Source organism: Cavia porcellus, unplaced genomic scaffold (genome assembly GCF_034190915.1).
Source record: "Cavia porcellus strain 051 isolate PalLab524CR breed Dunkin Hartley unplaced genomic scaffold, mCavPor4.1 scaffold_17, whole genome shotgun sequence".
Taxonomy (NCBI): domain Eukaryota; kingdom Metazoa; phylum Chordata; class Mammalia; order Rodentia; family Caviidae; genus Cavia; species Cavia porcellus.
In genome coordinates this window covers 30,121,095-30,143,963 of record NW_026947500.1, presented here as the reverse complement: position 1 = coordinate 30,143,963, position 22,869 = coordinate 30,121,095, and the positions used below count along the sequence as shown (strand labels likewise).

The 22,869-nt window shown below is 49.8% G+C and overlaps 1 protein-coding gene across 12 annotated transcripts in view; it reads left to right on the top strand.

Annotated features, from left to right (window-relative positions):
- The window catches only part of Kcnq1 (potassium voltage-gated channel subfamily Q member 1), a 314,775-nt gene that overhangs the window by 85,255 nt on the left and 206,651 nt on the right, over positions 1-22,869 (top strand). For 10 of the 12 annotated variants that reach the window (XM_063227100.1, XM_013150648.3, XM_063227105.1 and 7 more), the window contains 6 exon segments: positions 337-433; positions 1,221-1,361; positions 9,688-9,798; positions 10,983-11,078; positions 13,533-13,655; positions 14,532-14,673. In XM_063227100.1, the coding sequence (XP_063083170.1) occupies positions 337-433; positions 1,221-1,361; positions 9,688-9,798; positions 10,983-11,078; positions 13,533-13,655; positions 14,532-14,673 (710 nt within the window). 12 annotated transcript variants of the gene reach the window in all.

Here is a 22,869-nt window from a genome sequence, read left to right as displayed (position 1 = left end):
TACATGGTTTTCTTACCCAGGCTCCCTCAGTAGGCAGTGTGAGGACCACAGGAATGTGAAGAGGTGCAGCTGCCCCCAGCCTGATCCTGTGGCCAGCAAGTGACATCAGAGCTCACTTTAAAAGGCTGCCCTGGGTGGGAGGACAGAGAACCTGACCAAGGGAGGGTCAAGGAGGGCAGAGATGGAGGCGAGCCATCCCAGGCATGATGGACATGCACGTGTCTCCCTTATGCAGGGTGAAGGCAGGGATGCCATCCCATTCACTGTCCCTTGGTCTCAGGGGCAAATGGCTGAGACTGGCCTGGTCCTCCTATCCTTGCTCTGTCTCCTTCCCAGGGGCATCCGCTTCCTCCAGATCTTGCGGATGCTACATGTGGACCGGCAGGGAGGTACCTGGAGGCTTCTGGGCTCTGTGGTCTTCATCCATCGCCAGGTTTGTGGCCTGGGTGGGGGTTCAGGGAGCATGGTGGGGCACATAGCTAGCCTTACCTGAGTGTGAGTGTAGAATCTTTGCACCCTGCACCCCAGCTGAGTGGCCAAGGATCAAGCAAATGCCAGGGTATGTGGGTGTATGAATGGGGCCCAGAATCCCAGGTAGAATCCCAGGTCTAACCTCAGGAGCACTTCACCTCACAGCTATGGTGCTAGCCTCTTCACCTGCTAAAATGATGCCACCTTCCTTCAGCCTGGGACAAAGGAAAATGGGGTAAATGAAAAGACAAAAACGTAAGATGGAACAAAAGTCTGTGAGGCTCAGAAATCTAAAGCCAGGAGATCAAGGAGAACCCAGCACATCCTAAAGGCTGAGAACCACAGACTCAGCTGCTCCTGCCCAGGTCAGATTATACAAGGTCCTTTCATTGCCCTGAGGTTCTCCTGGGTAGTAGCCAACTCTTGGTTCTATCCCATTGCAGGAGATTGAGCCATTGGTCAGCAGAGGCTTTGCAAGGCCTGGTGGTCAGTCTTGGATAATAGCTAGAGCCAGCCTCACTCTGGTGGTGAGAGCCCCATACCCACCATTTAGCAAAGTCGTGAAAAAATAGCTTTTGGGGACCCTGACCTGTGCATATGAAATATACCTGAGTAGCTGTAGAATGAGCTGGTAAATACTAGAACTCAATGCCAAGACTGTCCCCTCGCTATCTTTGATGTTGACCTGGTGAGTTTCTTCCCTATCTGTGGGGGTTCCATGAGCTGATGTCCTTTTGTCCATTGGCTAGGAGCTGATCACCACTTTGTATATCGGCTTCCTGGGACTCATCTTCTCCTCCTACTTCGTGTACCTGGCTGAGAAGGATGCTGTGAATGAATCAGGCCGTGTGGAGTTCGGAAGCTATGCAGATGCACTGTGGTGGGGGGTGGTAAGTTGGGGCCTCTGGGGCCAAGGGTCCTGGGCTGGGGCCACATGGCCCTGGGGAGAGGCAGAGTAGGCATTGGGCTCTGGTTTCTCAAAATTTGATACCTCCCGGGCGGGGCTTCTCAAACAAAGGTTAAAACTCTTTGTAAGATTAATTCTTGAAGCCAATAGCACCCCATGTTCCATTCATGCTAAGAGCTCTGGGGCCCCTGCGGAAGTGTTAGCACTTTTGACTTGGAACTTGTGTTTTGGAAGGGAAGCTGAGTAGGATTGGAAGGGGGAGCAGGGCTTGAGGTTTTAGCTACCCTGTTGTCCTTTACTTAACAAGATTCTAGATACAAGTGTGGGGTAGCTGGGGTCAGGCATGTGCCTTGGTGTCTCTGGGGTCTGTCTTGGCTCTGTGAGTGTCCCTGTGTTTGAGGAGTGAGTTATAAAGCTAACTGGACAGGTGGAGAGATCTGAGGAGAGATGCAGAGATCCATGCTTCCCAGACAGGGCCCTCAGGTTCTCTTGCCACCTTGGGCTGTGGCACTGTGGGTACCAGTGGGGTCCTGAGGCCATTTTGGCTGTGAGGATGGGCTCCAGCCCCTGGACAGCTGGGAGCCTGGGCTTGGGTAGCTCGAGGCCCCAAGGCTATCAGGAGAGCAGTATGTGAACTCCATATGTCCCATAGCAAGGCCATGCTACATGGAGTCGGTGGGTTTCTGCTGCCAACTGGACCCTTTCTCTGGAGTCACTGTGTAGGGGTCCTAGTGAAGACCTGCCTGCTGAGCCCAAGCTCCGGGGTCCTGGGTCACAGGTGGGTGGTCTGGACACAGGCTTTTACAGCACTGGAAGTTGCTAGCCAAAATGTTTTAAGGAGGGTCCAGGCTGCCATTGTCCTTCCAGAAATGAGTGACAGCCCCGTAGTCTCATATCTCCTATAGAGACCTTGACTTCATCAGGACACTGAACTTCAGGGCAGCTTCTACAAGAACAGGGTGCCTCACAAATGGGGGGCAAGTGCTGATTCTATCCATTTCCATGCCATTCCTCCTGAGTGGCAGGGGCAATGGACTGTGTAGGAACCAAGGCCAGAGAGATGCCATCACCCTTACAGGGCTGCCAGGACTAGAAGGGCATGGGTGGGATGTGTGGGCCCCAGAACAGACCCCAGCTGGCCTCCTGGCTATTTGCAGGCAATTGCACATGGTATCTTCTATCCTCCAGGCTCCTGAAGCCTGAACGAAGGAAGGGCAGTGGCAGCTGTGGGAACGGGCTGGGGCTGGGGAGAGGAAAGCCTGCAGCCTGGGGGAGGTGGGTGCCCTGCCCTAGGGATAGTGCCAGCTCCATGAACACAGAGTGAGGTGAGTAGTGGTGGAGGTGACACTGCATCAGGCTTGGCCTGTGTGTCTCTCAGTGCTCCATCCAGTAAAGAAGGCCTTGCTCAGCGCCCTCAGCTTCCAGCAACAGAGAAGTCACAGAACTTGAGGGGTACAAAGTAGCACAGATACAAAGTAGAACAGACACATGGTCCTAGTACTACTGTGTCCCCACAAGGCCAAGCATGCAGTAGATTCGTCTGATGCTGGCCAAGTCGGTATGTCTTCTAGAAGCTTCCATTGTGCCAGGCTGCTCAGGGAAGGTACAGACATGCTGACACAGCTCCCATGTTGGGCAGCCCCAGACTTGGTCTCTCCCTGCCCTCCTGGGGGCCTGTGTCACTGAAGGCCCTGGTGGGCAGGTCTGTGCAGGTCTGGGTGGGAGGGCTCAGCCCCCAGCAGGCAGGGAACTTGCCTGCAGTGGATGGGGAGAGACCTCCTGAGAAATTGGTAGGGCTTTCGTGGGGGGACAAGAGAATGGGGGTGGGGGAGTGTAGGGCTAAGGGGCTGCAGGAAGTGAGTAGGTGACAGCCTGCAGCATGGCTGATAAGCAGTACCCAGCCCTGGCGCTGCCCTGCCTGTCTTCCCGGCTGCCTGCTGAGGCTGCTCGCTGGCCTCAGCCCGCGGCAGAGCGGCGCTCTACTCCCACACCTGTGCAAACATCCGCCCGCCGGCCGGGAACACGGCCCCTTTGTGCCCAGCTTGGCACCGGTGCCCCGGCTGCGCTGTCAGCTGCAGCCTGCGCCTCGGCCACTGCGCACCCTGGCCTGGCCATTGTTCCCATCAGGCCCTGCGCTTTGCCTGCCCAGGGCCCCCCGCCACTTGGCCTAGGGGGCAAACAGCTTCCATTCATCACTGCGGCTGCCCCTGCAGCTGTCCGGTGGGAGCGGCCCCCAAAGCTTGAGTTATGGGCTGTGTTCCTGGCACTTCTCGGACAAACAGAACTTGAGAAATGCAGGCAGGGGCAGCCCTGATTGGGGGCTTTTCAGTCTGTGTGCCAACCCACAGCTGAGCCCTGGACAGTTGGCCCCTCTCAGTCTCTATTGTTCTGGCTTCCTTCTCCTTCCCTAAGGCCCCCTCCACATGGCCTTGCCCCCCAGAGTCCCCATCCGGACAGACAGAGAATGGAGTGTGTTAGGAAATCTCGATGTTGGGAGTTGCTATAGGGCACTCTAGGTGGGACAACTCCTGGGGACCTGGCCGTTCTGTTCTCATTACAACCAACTGTGCCAGGCCTTGCCTGGATTCTGGAATCCTCTTTCACAACTGAGGAGTGGTTGTCTGGTTGGGGGTTGAGTGCATACCTAAGACAGACCCAGGACTCAGAGGCCACTGGCAGCCACTGGGTTTGTTGAGTGAAGGAAAGAATCAGTTGATTTGCCTGCAGAAAATCCTGTCCCATGGTTTTGGGGATGGTGGGTGGATTATTCCCCCTGTAGCTGCCATACAAAGTCACACAATATTGTGTTTTCAACAGTAGACATTTATGACAGTTCTAGGGGCTAGAAGCATGAAATGGAGGTGTAGGTAGGGCCAGACTCCTTTTGAGAGCTCCCAGCTGGCCTTCCATATCTTTTAAAGTTTCAGGTGGCCTTTGGCCTATCCTGCCACACGCCTTGTTTGTGATCTTTTTTGTCTCTTCTGAGGATGGCATCACTGAGTTTAGCGCCTTTCCAGATCATCCAGCTGACCCTGTCTCCATATCCTCAGTCACATCTTTGAAGACCTCTTTCGGAATAAGATCCTTTCTGAGAAAGGGGTGGATATGATTTGACCAGGACAATGGGCATCCCAGTGGACTTCAGGGAATGTGCTGTCCACTCACTGGACCTCAGTTTCCACAGTTGCCCAACAAAGTGCTGGATCTATGTCTGAGTGTCCCCTCTGGTCCTCTTCTTGGGCAGGGACTCCCACTTGGATGTGAGGGCTCTTAGATCCTTGGAGTGTGGAGCCCGAGTGTGGCTGAGGTGTTTGGGGAGCATTTCAAGACTTTTTTTCTTTGCCTTTGATACAAAACGCGTTTGTTTGTGTTAAAAGTTTGAGTGGAGGGAAAGCATTTTTTGCAAACACGGGCTCCTCTGTTTAGTGCCTGGGGGTCTCTAAACCAGGCGGCTGCTGGGCTCTGTTTACCCCGTGCATCTAAATTTAGAATTTAGAGTGGAAAGGCCGGAACCCCGCCCCTGTATTTCAGCCCCTTTTAAAACAGAATCTGACGGCCGTTCCTCACCTGGAGGCTCTGGAAAGTTCCCACCTCCCAGACTGTGCTGTGTCCTGGCAGAGTAAGGCCAGGGAGCCCCTGGGACTCCTGTAGAGGCTGAAGAGGCTGAGCAGCTTCTAGTGGGAGAGCTCAGTGTCAGGATCTCCTTGGATATTGGAGAAGCTAAAGCAAGGGTGGCAGCACACAGTCCCACCCAAACCAGGGCTCTTCTTCTGCCCAGAACTCCTTGTGATACCTAAATGTACAGTAAGAGTCCAGAGGCCAGAGGACCCCTGCCATGAGGAGAGGTCTTTACACTTGGGTTTTATAGGATGAATAGGAGTCCACAAGGTTTATCCATCTTTCTGTTCTTACTGCCCCTTAGCCATCTCCTCAGGGATTGATTACACAGACTTGGCCAGGCCCCATGAAGGTGATATCTAGGAATAATTTCCTCTTGGGGGATGGGGTTCAGCTCAGGCCAGTGGGGATTAGCTTGTGGGAATCTCAGGCCCCAGACCTTTCCAGAGACAGTGTCAGGAAACAGTGGGACAGGAGGTGGGGTGGAACTAGATGTGGAGCTGCGCTCACATCCCCCTTCACCATGTGCCTGCTGCATGGGACTGAACGGCTTGTCCAACCTGTCTGGGTCCATCTGTGAAATGAGAACATGACATGGACCAACTTCCATGGCTTGCCAGGAAATTCAGTGAGTAAATACACAGAAAGCTGAGGGACCCAGGTGCGGCCACAGGTGGGTTTCTAGACTGGCCCTCATCCTCTCTTGGAGGCCAGTTTTCAAAGGCTACCTCAAAAAGCAGGGAATAAAATACCACCAGTGTGGGTTCTCCAAACAGAATGGGGTACAGCTGGAAGCTTCCTGTGTCCCCAACAAGGGCATGAAGCCACAGAGCAGTAGGCAGCGGGAGGGTAGAGGACACGCCCCTGCCCACCAGCCCCAGCGACCAGAGCTTGTTCCCATGGTTGCCTGCCCTATGGGTCCTGTCATTATGTGGCATGTCTGTGGGCCCGAGCACGAGCAGCCCATGTGCCTTCCCTGCCTCCTCGGTCCATCTGCCCGGGAGACGTGCAGATCCGCCTTCCCCATGGCCAGCTGTGAGGATAAGTTCCAGGCACCAGGGCTATAAAACAGTCCATTCCTGAGCTGCTTGCGTCTGTGAGTCCAGGAACAGCAAACAGCTCTGCCGGATGGACCATTTCCTGGGGAGGATGGAGGACCCCATTCAGTAGACAAGGAGGGGTGAGGGGCTTGGGAAGAGGAGTGGGTGCTGGGCAGTTACTCGGTCACCTACTCTTGCTGGGCCTTGGCTGATATGACCACCAGCTTAGTCCAGGAGCCGAGAAGTGGGTGGGAGAGGGGGTCTTGGGCCTCCACGCCTGGCTGGCATAATGACCGCCTCCTGCACACCTGCCCCATCCCACCAGGGCTCTTTGCGCTTCCTGACCTCTCCTTTCCCCTTCATCAGAGATCTTATGTTAGCATTAACTTTTAAAGATCAAAAACATGTTACAACTTCACCGAATAATTTAAAACCTTTCTAGAAAATTGAAAGCTGTTATTGTTATTTAAAAAAGAAAAAGTTTACCAATGCACCGAGCCTGAGTTAGTACGTCAGTGCTTGAGTTTGCTGGTAACCCTTGCACCCAGGTCTCACAGTGCCAGCACCGATCTGCAGATGCTGATGCCTGCTTTGCATGCATGCCAGGGTACTGAGATTACATGCATGCACCACCATAGCTGCCTCCTCTTCATATCTTCATGTGGGATGTTGTTCGTTTGGGTTATATCTATTAATAGTTAATGAAACTGAGAAACTGTTAAATGCTTCCATATTTATTGATATAATAATAGAACTGTTTTATGTAAGATAATTTTATGATAAGCTACTATATATTCTAAAACAAAAAATAATACTGGAAGAATAGGATGCATTTATGGGCGAATCTCCATGAATCTGGCTAGAGATACTGGGTCTTCATACCAGCATTTCTGTCACCACAGCTGTAGCCCATACCACGTGCTGGGACAGAGCGGAGCCAGCCTGAGGTTGGTCCTGACCTGTGGGTTCTCTGGGGGCTCGGGACACAAAGAGGCCCCCAGGCTCACTTTGAGAACGTAATAGTGCCATCCACCACACAGCCCCAGGCCGAGTGTCCACCCACACTTTCTCAGTGACTGCAGGGTACAGCCCTCCTATTCCGCCCACTCTCGGGTGCTTACCACCACCACTGCATCGCAGTCTGTCTCCCGGCCTCATCTTCCATGACCTGATACAGGAGAATCTGCCCAGCCAAGTGGGACTTTGTCCTGTTCTGAAGGGCATCTCCAGCACATATGTGGCAAGGCCATCAGAACAGGAAGTGCTGTGTGAGCCCACCACCAGAGGTGTAAGGACTGAACACAGCCTCGGACAGGTAGCAGAGGCTACCCAGGTCTTTAGCAGGGCTTCAAGGAATGAGTAGGAGGTTGTTGGATAAACTAATGGAAACTATGTTCACACTAACAGGGCAAGTGACTGGTCTTCTGAGATGTTTAAGTTAGAACAGATGCAGGAGTCTACTCTTCTCAACTGTCTGGGCTGCCAGAGCTAGTCAGGCTCAAGGCTGGGTGAGCCAGGGTCCCTGTTGGATCAGGCCCTTCCAGGCTGATTTCTGAGCCTCCTTTTTCGATTTTTCCAGGGTCCAGGAAATGTTCTCTGGGTAGATGAGCAAATATTCTAGGCCCTGTCCTGCCAAATCCTTTGGGCTGTGGCATTGCCTGTCCTGGGAGTCAGCACTGCCTTGAGGGCGGTCTCCCAGGAGAGGCAATGCTGTCTTGCTGCCCTGCCCAGCTCCACTATATCCAGTGTCCCATGCATGGCTCTGCACGAGCCGGAGCCCTAGTGACGGCAGCTGTGGCCCAGCCCTCACATGTGGGGTACAGACCCCTTATTGTCCCCACCAGGGCCCCTGCCCTTGAGGTGGCCTAGGTCTGGCCTGCAAGTGTGTCTGTTCAGAGATGGGGGTGGTCTGCATGGTAGGACAAGGTATCTGGGCCCAAGTGTGCCCTGAGTGTGGCAGCTCACACGTGAGTGCAGCCCTTGCCTTGTATGCACGTGCTGCCGTGTTGCCACAGCACATCAGGCCCTTGTGTGTTTCAGCATGTGTGTGTGGGTGTCCCTGGAGTGTGCAGCACTTGTGTGTGTTCATGCACACGAAGCCGGGTGGTCCATTTAAAAGGACTGACAGTAAGCAGCTCCTGTGTACTCTGCTGATGTGCAGGACATGTGTGTGTTTTAAGGATGGTGACACAGCGGGAGTGATACTGCAGGGCAGCTGCAGAATACCTGGTGTGGCACCAGTGGAGTGGGGCTCAGGGTGGCTGGGGCTCAGCAGGGGTAAGTGCTATCATGTTGCCTGGCTACAACTGAAATCTTCTGGTGCCTTGGGTATAACTGGTTCCCTGTGACATGTCCCTTCTACTACCTGTTTTCTTCTGGTCTTCCTGCTCCGGTAGCTTTGAGCAGCTATATATGCTGTGGACACCTGTCTCTGTTCATGCATCTATGTGTGTGTCTCTGCCTGGCTCTGGCCCTGCTGCCTCTGCTCAGAAAGCACCAGGGCAGCCCAAGGCCAGGGCCTCCCTGCAGGTTGATGTGACCAGCAATCACTGCTGCAGTGTCATAGTCCTTCTCTGGGCCCCTGCCATTCTCCCTGGTCTAGTAGACTGGGGCTCAGATAGAGGCCTCTGCACAATTCTCAACCAAGAAGGCCTTCCTGGGGCTGGTGGCATAGTTGTTCCTTGGCCTTGGAGGATATAAGCTGGGCTGCTCTGAGTGGGCCATGCAGAGCAAGACTATAGGCAGCAGGTTCCAGCTGCGGCAGCAGCAGGGACACCATGCAGAGCAAGACTATAGGCAGCAGGTTCCAGCTGCGGCAGCAGCAGGGACACCATGCAGACTGTCTTGCTGCCTGAGTGAGAAGGTTTCCACGGCATGAGTCAGCCTTGGAGCCAGGTATTGGAGCCAGGCTCAGGGCTTGTCCTTAAGGTCCAGCCACAGCTGCTTAGGCAGACTCAGGTGCAACCTGGTAGTTGGCCACGGCCAGGGTGGGCTCCTGAGTCCCCATAGGACTGCATGTTCTGCCTCACTATCCCAGGAGCAAACCTCAGATGCCAGTGGGGGAGCCAGCTGGGATGGGGAGCAGCCCCTTGCTCCTATTGTCCTGCCACACGCCCTGGACAGACAGCTCTCCCATCAAGAAAAAGGCAAGAGCCTTGTCTTGTTCTCTCAGAAGAGAGAAAAATGAAACATCTGGAGCCCTGGGGTGGTGGCAGGAAGTGGCATGTCATCCCATCCCAGCTCTTTGTGGCCAGCCGGCCTCGGTGGGAGCTCGTGGCCTCCTGGGGGTCGTGTGTAACGATGCTGGTGGCCGGGAGAGGGGGGCAGGCTTCTGGGGGATAGGGCCAGGCAGTGGGACAGATAGGGCTCTCCTCCTGTGGGTGGGCTCTGTGGCCTAAGTGCCCTGTCCGAACACACCAAGCTCTTTCTTCTTGACCCTAGTGGGCTGTGCTGAGTGTGGGGGTCAGGATCTGGGTCCTCAAGCCTTCCAATGTGCTCTCCTGATTGTTCAGCTGAACTGCACAGCAGCTGAAGGCGAGTAGTTGTCCTGGTGGTTGAGACTCTTGGTGGCTGTCTTCAGGGGGTGTAGGGGCCAAGAAGGTGCCCTCTTGCAGTTCTAGGCTGGCTCACTGCTCTCTCTCCTCCTCACAGGTCACAGTCACCACCATCGGTTACGGCGACAAGGTCCCCCAGACCTGGGTTGGGAAGACGATTGCCTCCTGCTTCTCTGTCTTTGCCATCTCCTTCTTCGCGCTCCCAGCGGTAGGTGCCCAGAGGGGTCATCTCCCCTGCTTTCCAGCAGACTGGGGTCCTGGGCAGCAGGTCCTGCCCAGTGAAGAGATTCTCACTGAGAGCAAAGATGGACTGGTCTTCAGAAAGACACTGTTCTCCAGAGCCCACCTGCCACTGAGCCTGGGACACAGCCCTCTCCTGCTGCCAATCCCCAGGGTCCCTTGTAACAAGGTGGGAGGCAGCCTGGCTTGGCTCTGTGGTACAGGCAAGGGCGGTGCCCAGTGTGGCCACCATGTTACACAGAGTGGAACTGTGCCTGGTAGGGGAGTGGGTATCCTGCACCACAGCCAGGAGTATCTGTTTCCTGCCCCTTCCGGAAGTCACAGACCGAGGGCAGGAGCATATTCAAGTGTGCAAGTACATGTGTGTATGTGCAATGTGTGTATGTGCAATGTGTGTGTGCAGGTGGTACATGTTGTGTATGTATACTGCATATATGTTGTATGTGTGTGTACACCAAGTGTATATGTATGCATGGGTCTATATGTGCATTGTTTGTGTAGCATGTGTATATGTTGTGTGTAATATGTGCACAAGTGCGTGCATGCATTTGCATATGGACATGCATATATATATTGGGTATGTATATGTGTTGTGTTATTTATATGTACACACATTTACATCATGCATGTATACAGGAATTGTCTAATGTGTGTATCTATACACATGTTTGCGTAGACATGTTGCATGCATTGATGTGTATCTCACATGTATGTGTCTCGCATGGCATAGGTTTGATACTGGTTTGTATGTGTCACGCAGGTGGGGGCATGCTCCGTCCCTGGATACAGAGTACCCTCAATGCTGCACCTGTATGGTACATCTGTGTGGTGACAGCAGCAGCCGCCTCACCTCAGGCTGCTTCTGATGTCCAGCCCGATCTCAGGGGTAGTCCCTGCTCTGACATTTGCATATGGGCTCACCCACTTTGCTCTCACGACTGGTCCCTGGGGTGGCTCAGGCCCTTGCTGGAGGCCCCAGATGTGAGCTCTGCCCTCTAAACAGGCAGGCAGACCAGCACCTCCTGCCTTGGGCAGGTCTGGCTTCTTAGAAGTAATGTCTGAGCTTGCCACATCCCCCACATCCTTGTCCTGCAGCTGGGTGCTGGCCATTGCAGCCTGCATGGTGGTGAGCCTCATTTCTGTCCCTCCCAGGGGATCCTTGGCTCTGGGTTTGCCCTGAAAGTCCAGCAGAAGCAGAGGCAGAAGCACTTCAACCGACAGATCCCAGCCGCTGCGTCACTCATCCAGGTGTGCCTTGCATGCTCAGCCTTGGCCACCTCCCATCATCATCGTTACTGTCACATCCAGCCCTTGTGTCCATCCAGGAGTTGGAATCATCCTCAGCCTCTGCACTGACTCAGCCGGTGGGATGCAAGGTCTTTGTGCTGTGTGCCCTTTCCATGGCACAGGCGCCCCACTTGGGGAAGTATTTGTTTTTAGGGTACCCAATGGGTATGGGAGCATCTATCTATCTGTTTTCTTTCATGACAACTCCTGTCAAAACTACCTGTGGGCCTGGGACAAGGTGTGACAGTGGCCACTCCAGGATCTGGTATGGTCAGCTTATAGGCCCCGTAACCTCCTGGCAGCTTGGGGTTCCAGCTCCTCGTCCCCTGTTGTGTCTCCTTCGAAACTCTCCCCGGCTCAGCACAGGGTGGAGTCTTGGAGGGAGGAAGTAACGGGGCCCAGGTGACTGTCCCCAGGGGCAGGGCCTAGCTTGGGCAGTGGCTGTTGTTTTCCAATGAGAGGTGGCACAGACCACCCATGATTCAGGGAAGGCAGAACCTAAAGGTGCCAGGGGAAGAGAAGCCTTGGAGGCAGCTGGAGGCACACCAGGCCTGTGCTGCTGTGGCCCAGGGCTCACTGTAACACACCAGAGAGCTGGGAGGCCATTTTAATGTCAGTGGAAAATTGGGTGCAGGAGCCATTCAAAAACCATGTGCCTGTAAATCTTCTTTACTGGCAGGGGTAAGGAGGGGCTGGGAGAGGGGCTTGAGGCACAGGCATTGGCAGGCTGAGTGGGCCAGTATCCAGGCACAGACATGACTGTCCTCACAGTGTTGTAGCTGTGCTGTACAGAATAGCCCCCTGGACACCAAGATCTGGGGCCTAGACAGGCTGAGGCAGGTGGGGGTTGCCTTCCAGAGCTCTCTGCCCCAGGCAGGGCCCCAGTGAGGGGTGGGTGGTTGTCAGAGGCCATTGCTCTGTGGTTGTGGCATAGCTTGAGTCTCCACCCTGTTCCTCTGAAGCCCTTCCAGAACCAACGGTCTGGGACCTGGACTTTAGGGCTGAGCAGGAAGGAAATAGCAGCCGCCATAAAGCTGAGGGGCCGTGGCTGTGTGCTCCCTCTCAGGCCTGGCTTTATGGCCCCATAGTGTCTCCTTTCGGAGAAACCATAAATCAGGCCTATAAAACCCTCACTGTGACAGAGTGTCCGCAGCAGAGGGCACGTATGATTCCTTGTCCATGGGAGTCGCACATCCTGCAAAGAAGGGGCTTCCTGAAACCGTGGTCACAATGGGAGAGCTTTCTGGGGCCTGAGATGGCAATAGTGGATGGTATAAGTGCTGCGGGGCACACAGGAAGGGGTGCATGATGAGGGGTACAGGCTGGTCTGCATGGTGGGATGCAGAGGTGGCTTAGCATGTACATAGGACATGTAGACCTTGAGGGCCTCCCAGTTGCCCAGATCACTGGGTGAGAGTGAGGATGGCTGCCATATGTGCGCCAGGTATCCGTCATAAGGATGGCATGGCACCCAGGAGTCCTACCAGTGTGTCTCTCTTCCTCAGGGTCTCAGGACTGGCAAGGCTAGGGCCACCACAGTGTCCTCAGAAGAAACCCTGGGCCCTGCGCACCTGGGTGCTACACAGCTTCCCTTGTTTTTCTGCCAAAGTGTCTCCTCCTCCGAGTCATCCCCTGTGGTGACCACTGTGGGGTCCTTCTAGACCAGTGATGCCAAGTCTTTTAGAGACCAACTGCCCAAACTGCAACCCAAAATTCTCTTATTTATCACAAGGTGCCAGCATTGCAATTAAACTTGAACACTGAGGTTTTACTTCAGAAAAAAGAACTCATACAACTTGTGACATCATCACAGAGAAAGCTCTGCATGCCCACTGTGGCATGTGTACATAGGTTTTCCGCCACTGCTCTGGACTATAGACTAAATGCTTCGCCTATGGGCATCAGAGACACCCCATAGCTGCACAATGGCACTGGAGTGCCCCAGAAGGACTCCTGCTTTGTGACCCCTTAGTCTCTTCCCCATCAGCTCCTCAACACTCTCCACACTCCTCCCAGTGCCCACACAGGCCCCAGATGGACCCTCCTCAGCACCCTTCTCCCACCTAGAAGGTCCTGTTGTTCAGAGGTCTTTGCCTGTGCCCTGCCCTCAGCATGTGTGTCTGATTTGTGTACCTTTGTGTGTCCAGGGTCTGACTGAGGGCTGGTCTATAGGAGGAGCTCAGCAAGTGGAAGGGGCTAGGGCTCCCAGGCAGAGGCTTTTGTGGCACCTGAGCTGTGAACAGTAGACATCTGGAGCTGGGCCTGGAAGGCACAAGCCTGGCTGTCAGCACAGAGGCCTGGAAGTGGCAGTGAGGGTCCTGCCAGTCCCTGGGGTTGGGGTGGGGGCTGCAGCTTTCTCAAGAGACCTTGGATAGTTCTGTGAGTGACAGTCTCCCTCCTCCTGCTCCATTTCAGACTGCATGGAGATGCTATGCTGCTGAGAACCCTGACTCTTCTACCTGGAAGATCTATGTGCGGAAGCCTGCCCGAAGCCACACGCTGCTCTCTCCTAGCCCCAAACCAAAGAAGTCTGCTATGGTAATGGTAACCAGTTCCCCCTGACAACAGGATGGGCTGCCTTTTAGCAGGCAGGGGACCATGGGCGACAGATGATGGCCAGGGTATCACAGTACCTTTGACTATAGTCTTTCAGCGCGGTATAGTCCACATCAGGGTGCCAGCACCATTCGGGATTCTGGGGCTATATACCCAAGGCTGGGTCCCTGCCATCCCAATGTCCCTACCCTTGGAGCCATGTGGGCCTGGCCACTCTAAGGCCAGGAGTATGGGAGAGCCAGAGAAATTACCCCAGGAACAGGGTATGCTGGATTCTGGTCAGTTGCTAGAAGGCCCTTAGTGTTGGGCTTTTCAGATGCCAGTGGAAGACAGTGGTGGGACACCAGCTCAAAGAAGAGGGTCTCAAGGTCACAGAATGGGGAAGTTCCCATAGGCTTTGGGTAGGGGTCTTATGGTTTGGCTGGGGTGAGGAGGGAAGGCTTGGGATTATTCCCTTGCTGGTTCCAGCCCCCACCTTCCTCAGAGACAGCTTCTACTGCTCTGGAGCCATTGTATCTATTGTTTTCTCTGCCAGAACATTCTTCCTGACTTCCACACAGCCTGCTCCCATCCTTCTCTAGTTGATCTCAGAGGGCCTGGCTGCCTCCAGTCTGTTCACCCTTACATTCTCTGCTGCCACTGTCCCATCACTACTGTGAGGCTCTGGTAGCACCAGCATAGCATGGGCCCACCAGAGCCTGCCCATCTCTGAGGCTGCTAGAACTCAGGTCAAACCAAGCTTTCTGGCAGGCACATACTACAGGTTAGGCCAGGGATGCTATGGGTGCCTTAAGGCCAATAGAGGGCCTGGCAGAGGGGTGCCCACAAACTGCCAACTTATCATGTGACTTTTTTTAGGTAAGGAAAAAGAAGTTCAAACCGGATAAGGATAATGGAGTGAGCCCTGGAGAGAAGATGCTCACAGTCCCCCACATCACATGTGATCCTCCAGAAGAGCGGAGGCCAGACCACTTCTCTGTTGATGGCTATGACAGCTCTGGTAAGGAACCTCTCTGGTGTGGCACGGTGGGGAGGGGCAGGACCAAATCATCTCCTGACACTTCTCGAGGGCCCCACAGTCCACATACAGTCACCTGAGTACAAGAATGAGGATTCTTCTTGAACTGGAATCTCTGCTAATGGAGGACAGATGGATGGACAGGGGACCCTTCTAGAAACTTATGGAAACTTCTAGCTGCTTTCCCTAAGAGTCTTTCCTAAGGATGAGGTTCTCCAAACATTATATTTGGAGGAACCACACTCTATAGGACCCAGTAACAAAACAGCAGTAGTGCCCAGGGTTCTAGGTCCTGGTTGTAGAGTTTCTCTCCCATTAAACTATCCTGCAAGTCTCTGCTGTGCTCCTGGATTGTGTCAGGGACCAGGGCAGGAGCAAGAAGTCTCTCACCACACAGACTTTGGGAACATGCAGAAGGTTTCTGTCATTGCAGCACCCAATTCTGAGGATCATTTAGTAAGTCAGGGCTGTGTCTTAGGCGGCTCTGTGAGCTGTACCAGTCTAGGATCCTCAGGTTTTTGGCCATGATGGAGAAGGCAAACATTGGGGTTCTAACATAGAACTTGAGAGTTCTCAACTTGAGAGTTGAGAAGGGATGGCTGTGGCAGAAGAGATCCAGTTCTGGAAGACTCTGATTCTGAATGGCTGAGTTCTCTAGCAGCTGTCTTTAAACTAAATGTGAATGGTTCTGGCTTTTTTCTTTCTCCTGGGGTCAGCATGGGTCTTTGAAATATCTTGACTTCCACTAGGACTGGCATGTGACCTGCACTTTCCCAGGAGAAAACACACTAAAGCCTATTGGTAGCCATAATCTCATGCAAAGGCTCCTTTTATTACACCATGGACTGCTTCCTCTGATGACATGTGGTAGGGACTGTGTTCTATGCAAAGACAGTACAGTTGTCCTTGGTATCTGTGGGGTCCATGTCCACCAGTTCAATCGAATATAGACCAAAAATATTAGAAAAGAAAATTGCATCTGTGTGGAACACATAAAGATCTTTTCTTGTCATTTCTCTGTAAATAATACAGTATAACCATTATTTACCTGCATTTACATTGTATCAGGTATTATGATTTAATCTCTATGTGAGGATGTGTAAAGGTTATATGTAAATACTGTGCCATTTTATAGAAGGGACTTGAGCATCCATGGTTTTGATGTCCTTGGGGGTTCTTAGAACAGTGTCCTGCAGATAGTATGTGTGGCTGTGTCTATTGACTACTGGTGCCACATCACTTGTGGGATGTCTTAGGAATTTTCATAAAGCACCATCTCATGGCTTGGTCCCTGGAGTAAAAAGGCACCTGTTTTGTGGAGCACTTGGTTGTTTTTGGAATCCCAGGAAGAAATAATCTAGGCCTCACCCTAGGAAGCAAGGGAGATTTCTCTACTTCAGGAGGGAGAGGTTGGAAGGTCAAGCCAAGGACACACAAGTGTATAGGAGCCCACTTCCCCTCAACCACCTGTTGGCATCCTGATGGGCATCCAATATGCTAAGGCTGTGTGATAGTTCCATTGGCCTGGTATCTACCCATCAGAATTCTAGCCGTCCTTCCCCTATTTTTCTAGGGCATGTCCCTCTAGGGAGATGCCACTTGGAAAGACCTCTTTTCTTGCTTTCCCTCAGTGTAGGAAGTCTCCATTTGGTGAATCCCATTAATGGCTAGACATCAGTGTTTCGTACTTCCATCTCCTGGAAGCCAATCTCTGCCACAGGATGCTATGTAGCCAGAGCTCCCAGCGCAACAGAGAGGAGATAGTCCATACACTAATCCTCTTCCAGGAAGATGGAGCTGGCTCAGAAGGCTCCCATCTTGGAAGAAGGGCAGGCAGTGTTCCAGAAAGGGGTTCAGAACCAGCAGTGTGCATCCAACAGCTGTCCCCTGCCTTGATACTCTTCCCCTCTGCTCTTTTGTCACTTCTGTGTCATTTTTTTTTACCCTCTCAAACTTGATCCCAGGGCCTCGGAAACACCAAGATGTTCTGGGACTGTCTAGAATGTTCCAGGACCCACCAAAACATTCCATCTCATTGGCATTTTTAAATACAGTATAACTATCTAGGCCACTGCAGAGTGTGACAGACTGCCCTGTTCCTGATCTCTTATACTCACAGGTGCTAAGATCTGGTCCACCAAGTTCCAGTATTTTCCAGGACAGCTGACTGTTGTCCTGTCTTTGTTCATTGTCCCCACCACTGCATCTTGGCAGAAGGGTGGGCAGTGTTCCAGAAAGGGCTGTGGTTATTCCCTGGTGGAGATTGTGCTGGGCAACTATTTGTCAAGCCTAAGCCCGAGTGCCCCTCCACTGGGAAACAACCGCCGTATGTCCTCATCAGATGGCATGGGATTTGGCTCATCACGATGCGCTACTGGGACATGCTCTCTGCCTTCCCACTGGAGCGGGCACAAAGGGTAACTGCGCCAACAAATGCCCATTGCCCTCACAGCTCTCGCTTTGGTGGGGGTAGGGGGACAGGACCATTGTCTGAATACAAATGGGCGCTTTCTGGGAATGCTAATAGGCAGGTTGGGCATGACCGGAGGCTGCTGGGATGCAGCCTGTGTGCCTGCCTTGAAGAAGCCTCACTCTGTTTACTGAGCACGGGGCTTCCCAAGTTGAGGCCATGCATTCAGCCTGTTTCATGTTATTAAGTCGTCAGTGATGTCTGCAGCATGTTAATGAGGTACAAGTACAGAGGAGGGCAGGCGCCTTTTGTAGAAGATTCCCACATCAAGGTTTTTTCTCTCCTGCTAACGTGGTAAGTCAGTCTAAACCAAAGCCATTGAATTTTGGAGGCTGAGCTATTGGCCGGACCCCCAGAGACCAGGAGTTGCCTCTGCCCCATAGGTCACTCGATATGCCCATGTCTTCCTTACTTGGGAGACTCTTGGAAAGCCCCAGCTTGGAGAGACAGAGTGCTAATCCCAGGGCAGATGCCATCACTGGGAAAGCCTCACAGTCCCTGCTCCCATGAGGCAGGGCCCAGGCAGCCATAGGCACTCCCACTGCCAGGGCCAAACCTTGCCTGGCATGTGCTTTCTGGGTGTGAGTACTGGGCAAGCTGAGAGGCTGTCTCAATCCTGGTACAAGGTCACCCAGCTGCACAGCACGTACTGCCCTCCTGCACATGGTTTTCTGGCTCATATGCAGAATACTGCTACTGCAGCGAGAGAGAATGACCTACAGCATACTTACAAATGCAGAAACAGGACCAGGTCCACAGAAGACTTCCCAAGACACACTGCTGGGTTCACCCAAGAGGCCTGTGCAGCTGTGGGTCTGTAGACCTTTGTGGGGGCAAGTGAGGCACAGTGTCCCTACCAGGGCCATCAGAAACTGGACCGACCTGCAGCAAATGTGAGGTGTCCAATCCTGCAGAGAATCTATTCCCTCTACCACGACAGGAATGCTGCCACTTCTGCCCAAGGCAGGGAGTAGAGACATCAGAAGTCCAGAGCAAGAGCACACAGGGACCCAGGCCTGGTTTCCCTGCAGGAAGTACAGTATTACCCATTACTCACAGAGGATTTTCAGGAAACCAGCCCATATGCCCTTCTGCTTTCAAGCATCGAGGTCTCTAGCTCTACAGGGGCACAAGTGGAGAGCGATGCCAGGACCAGAGACACTATTGTCCATACTCGGGCCTAGGATACCTGACACTTGTCCCTAGCTGCTGCTAGTCCCGGGGATACTGCAAACTGTGTGCTTAGTTGGACATCCTGCCTAGAGAGCATAGTGGTCACGTCGTGTCCCCAGTGTTTGTATGCTCTGCCTATGATCCTGGCACAGCAAGGTACATTTGTGTGTGCCGTCAGTGCTCCTGCTCACCTGGTATACTTACCTGCACAAACTGAACCTCATATTTTGGTTCCTTGTCACCAGGTTGTGCGTCAGAGCTGTATATTTTGGTGGCTCCCATAGGATTGTTTTGTTCTGTTTTTTTGAGAGGAGGGGTCTCTATATAATTCAGGATGGGCTTGAACTCAGTACACAGCCTCGGGCAGCCTTGAACTCATAGCATTCCTTCTGACTCAGCCTCCTGAATGCTGGGATTACAGGTGTGTACCATCATGTCCAGCCAATTGATTCTATCTGGATCACTCTGCTGAACCACCATCTCTGTCTGGTCTACCATCTTCTGAGACTCCTGTCGTTCGCCTGCCTCTCGGGCCAGTTTTGTCTTATTAGAGCATCCTCTGAATTAGTTAATTCTTAGTTTCAGTGCTGCGTAAGATTAAGACATGCTTACATTGGCTCACAGATTTGCAATTTCCCTTCTCACAAATTGCACTTAATCACCTGCTCTCTGAGGCCCAGGCTCCATTCCCCAAGGTCTCTGAAAGTATACATTCAGCTTTAGCCTGTCTGCATTTTTAAGTTTTGTCCTAATAGGTGACAGCTTGGTTCAGGGGAAGTTACAGGTTTCCAGATGTATTTTCTCTGAGCATTCTATAGATGTAATTCCGCTTCCTCCTGGCTTCTGTAGGTAGTCAAGCTATGATCATCCCTTCCTGAGTGACCTCTGTTGGCTATGAAAACTTGCCTGTGGCTTTGGTGTTCAGTAGTTTCATTGAAGTATGCCACAGGGGTGGACTACTTTTACTAATCTTGCCTATACTTGTTTGTGATTCTGATTCATGAAGCTGAGGGTTTATGTCTTCTATCACGTGGAGGTTGGCACCATGATAACATAGCTTCCTGAGAGGTTTTGTTTTGTTTTGTTTTGTTTTGTTTTGTTTTGTTTGGTGCTGGGGATCGAACTCATGACCTTGCACTTGCCAGACAGGTACTTATGCCACTGAGCTAAATCCCCAGCCCTCACAGAAGTTTTTGACAGGAACCTATAGTCAACATACTAAATAAAGAAACACCAACTATTCTCCCCATAGGCACACAACATGAATGTCTATACTTAGCATTTCTAGTTACCGTTAAACTGGAGGCTCTTGCCAATAGAATAAGACAAGGAAAAAAATTTAGACATTAGGTAGAAAAAATAAGCACAACTATATATTTTTTATTTTATGTGTATCTATGTAGAAAATCTGATGTATACATAAGATGACCATTAGAACTAATATGTGAATTTTTAAAAGGATGGATATAAGATCAAACTTCAGAATTCAATTGTTTCTAATTTATAGCAGCAAATAACCCGGAATTTAAATTTTTTGAAAACAGCAGTTACAGTAGTATTAGAAATTGAACTACTGAAACATACAAAACATTACTGAGATAAATTAAAGAATACCAAAATGAATGGAGAGACATCCCATGTTCACAAATCACAAGACCCAGTATCTCTAAATTGAACGTACCACCAGTCAAAATTCCAGCATGAAAATGACCTAAAATACCCAAAGCAGGTATGGAAATGGTCACAACGTTGGCAAAATAACATTATCAGCATAGTATTAGGATAAAGATAAGCAAATAGATCAATGAGGCAGGACAGAATTCAGATAGACAGACATAGTTACATGCAGCTGGTATTTAATCCAGACTTAAAAGTAATTTGGTGGAAAATAGTCTTTTTTAACCAAAAGTCTTGGAACAATTGGGTAAATATGCCAAAAATGAACTTTGATCCACATCCTACCCAAAAAGTGAATGCAAAATTTGTCATAATTAAATTCAAAGCCTAAGACTACAGAACTTACAGGAGAAAACATAAGATAGTTATGGATTTCCCTGACATAAATAACACAAGCCATAGTAGGAGCAAATTGATCGGTTGGACTTATCAGAACTAAACCATTTTCTTTAAAAAAAAAAACCATTAGGAGAATTAAAAGACAAACCAGATACTAGAGAAGAATATTTTAGAAACATGTCTGTAAAGGATTTATATCCAGAATACAAAGGATACTTGAAAACTGAATAATAATACAAATAGTAAGTTATACAAAGGGACAAAAGTTGCAAATAGACACTTCAGCAAAGAAAACATATGTAGAAAAACTGTTCACATACAGACAAGCTCAACTTCATTAGTTATTATTACACAATTATTAGTGTCTAAAATTAAGGAATTTGATTTGACCAAGTGTTGGCGAGAACACAGAAGGCTGGATTCCACACAATCATAGTGGAAACCCAAATTGGTGTAGCCACTCTGGAAAAGTTTAGCATTTCATGTGTACCCACCTTACTATCCAGCTGTCCTCTTCCTAGGTATTGAACTACAAGAAATAAGGATATACGCACATACCAACACTTACAGATGGTGTGAAAACTGGAAACTGAAAACTGAAAGCAACTCAAATAACAAAGACATTTGAATAGATTTTTTTAAAAAAAGTTGTGCTGTATCACTATAAAGGAATAGTACTCCTGAAATACAAAGGAATGAACTATTCATACCCCAACAACATAGATGGTGAGGGAAAGAAGCCAGACAAAAAGGAGTAAAGACTGTCAATCTGTTAGTATACCTCTAGAAAATAAAGACTCTGTTAGATTGAAAACAAAAATCAGTGATTACTTTAGATTGGGTAGCAGAGGAAGTCTAGAAGGGCCAAAGGAAACTCTGTTTTGCTTTTTTGCTTTTTTTATCGGTACCAGGGATCAAACTCATGACCTCCTGCTTGCATGGCAGGTGTTATGCCACTGAGCTAAATCCCCAGCCCCAAAGGAAACTTTTAGTGGTGGTGGTTATGCTCATCTGTCATTAGACCATTTACACATTGTGTAACTTAAACATGCAGTTTACTGTATGTCAATTACACCTCAATAAAGTCATTAAAGTGATGTACAAAATACAAATATTTTGGATAGAAAAGTTACAATAAATTTTTAAATACAATAACATGGGGAAATATTGTCTCTCATATTTTAGACATAGGGCTAATTCATCAATATATAAAGTTCTACATTAAGACAATGAAAGAATATAGAAACAATTTATTAAAAAGGAATGCCAGTGATTCTTCAAGATGAAAAGATCCTGATCAGCCTCAGTTGTGTAAGAGGCATCCAAAATAAAGCAGTAATTTTTTTTATTTACCTGATTATTAAATATGAAATAGGTTGGTGATCTCTATATGTGAGGGGACAGGAAAACTCTCCATGGATGTTGAAAGAATAAATACATGCAGTCTCAGCAGACACCAGTAAGAACATTCCATAAAAATCAAATATGCATATGATTTTCAATTCCTTTAGAAACTTATTCAACACATACACATTTTCAAAATGATTCATCATCAAGATACTGACATCTGTAACTGTTAAATAGCAAAATATTGCAAACTACTAACATACCCATCAGTCAAACTCTGCTTAAGCAAAATAGAGTGTGTGTGTGTGTGTGTGTGTGTGTGTGTGTGTGTGTCTGTGAATCAGCCATGAAAACTGCCTCCTCAAAACCAGAAACAACATGCCTGAGATCTGATTTTGGAAATGATAGCACCTCTGGGTCAGCATAATATGAAATATACCATCATACATATGGTCATACAATGTTATAAAGAATGTTTATATTGTCCTGTGCTCTGAAATAGTTGGAAAGACACCAAAGTTACTTTTGCATAAAAGGTTAAATAGAACCAAGTTGTATAATCATATGAGCCTGACACAGAACATCAGTCTCTTTTGGTCTGTTCTATGGTAATTTGTTCTAAATTAGTTTATTGCATGTTTTGGGGTAATTTATTCATTGCTATTTAATTTCTTCAAGAGTTTCTACTGTGTTGCAACTTGGTAGCAACTAATTTATTTTTTAGCAAATTTATGTTTGCTTTTTTTTCTTGACTGAATTTTATAGTTTTTCTCCTTTTTCTTAGTGAAGCTCATAAGAGATATAGCTATTCTATTTATTGCTTTGTCTTCTACCTTTGTGCTATTTTGTTTTCTAGTTAATCAATTTTGGTTTTTATATGGGTTCATTTAATTTTGCTTGTTATCTTTATTTTGTTTTCTTTTTATTTAATTAAGGGCAATACTTAGTTTAAAGTCTTTCTACTGAAAGGCATTTTAAAGACTATAAATTTTCCTCTGGTTGAAGCTTTAGCTATGACATATAAAACAGTATGAAATATGTCCCATTTCATTGCTATTTTGATAGTTTTTATTTTATGTTTTGATTTTTGTCTTTAATCTAGAATTCTTTTAATAAGTGCTTTCTTAAGTTTTAAGCAGTAAATTAGTATCACTGTTATTTATTTCTAATTT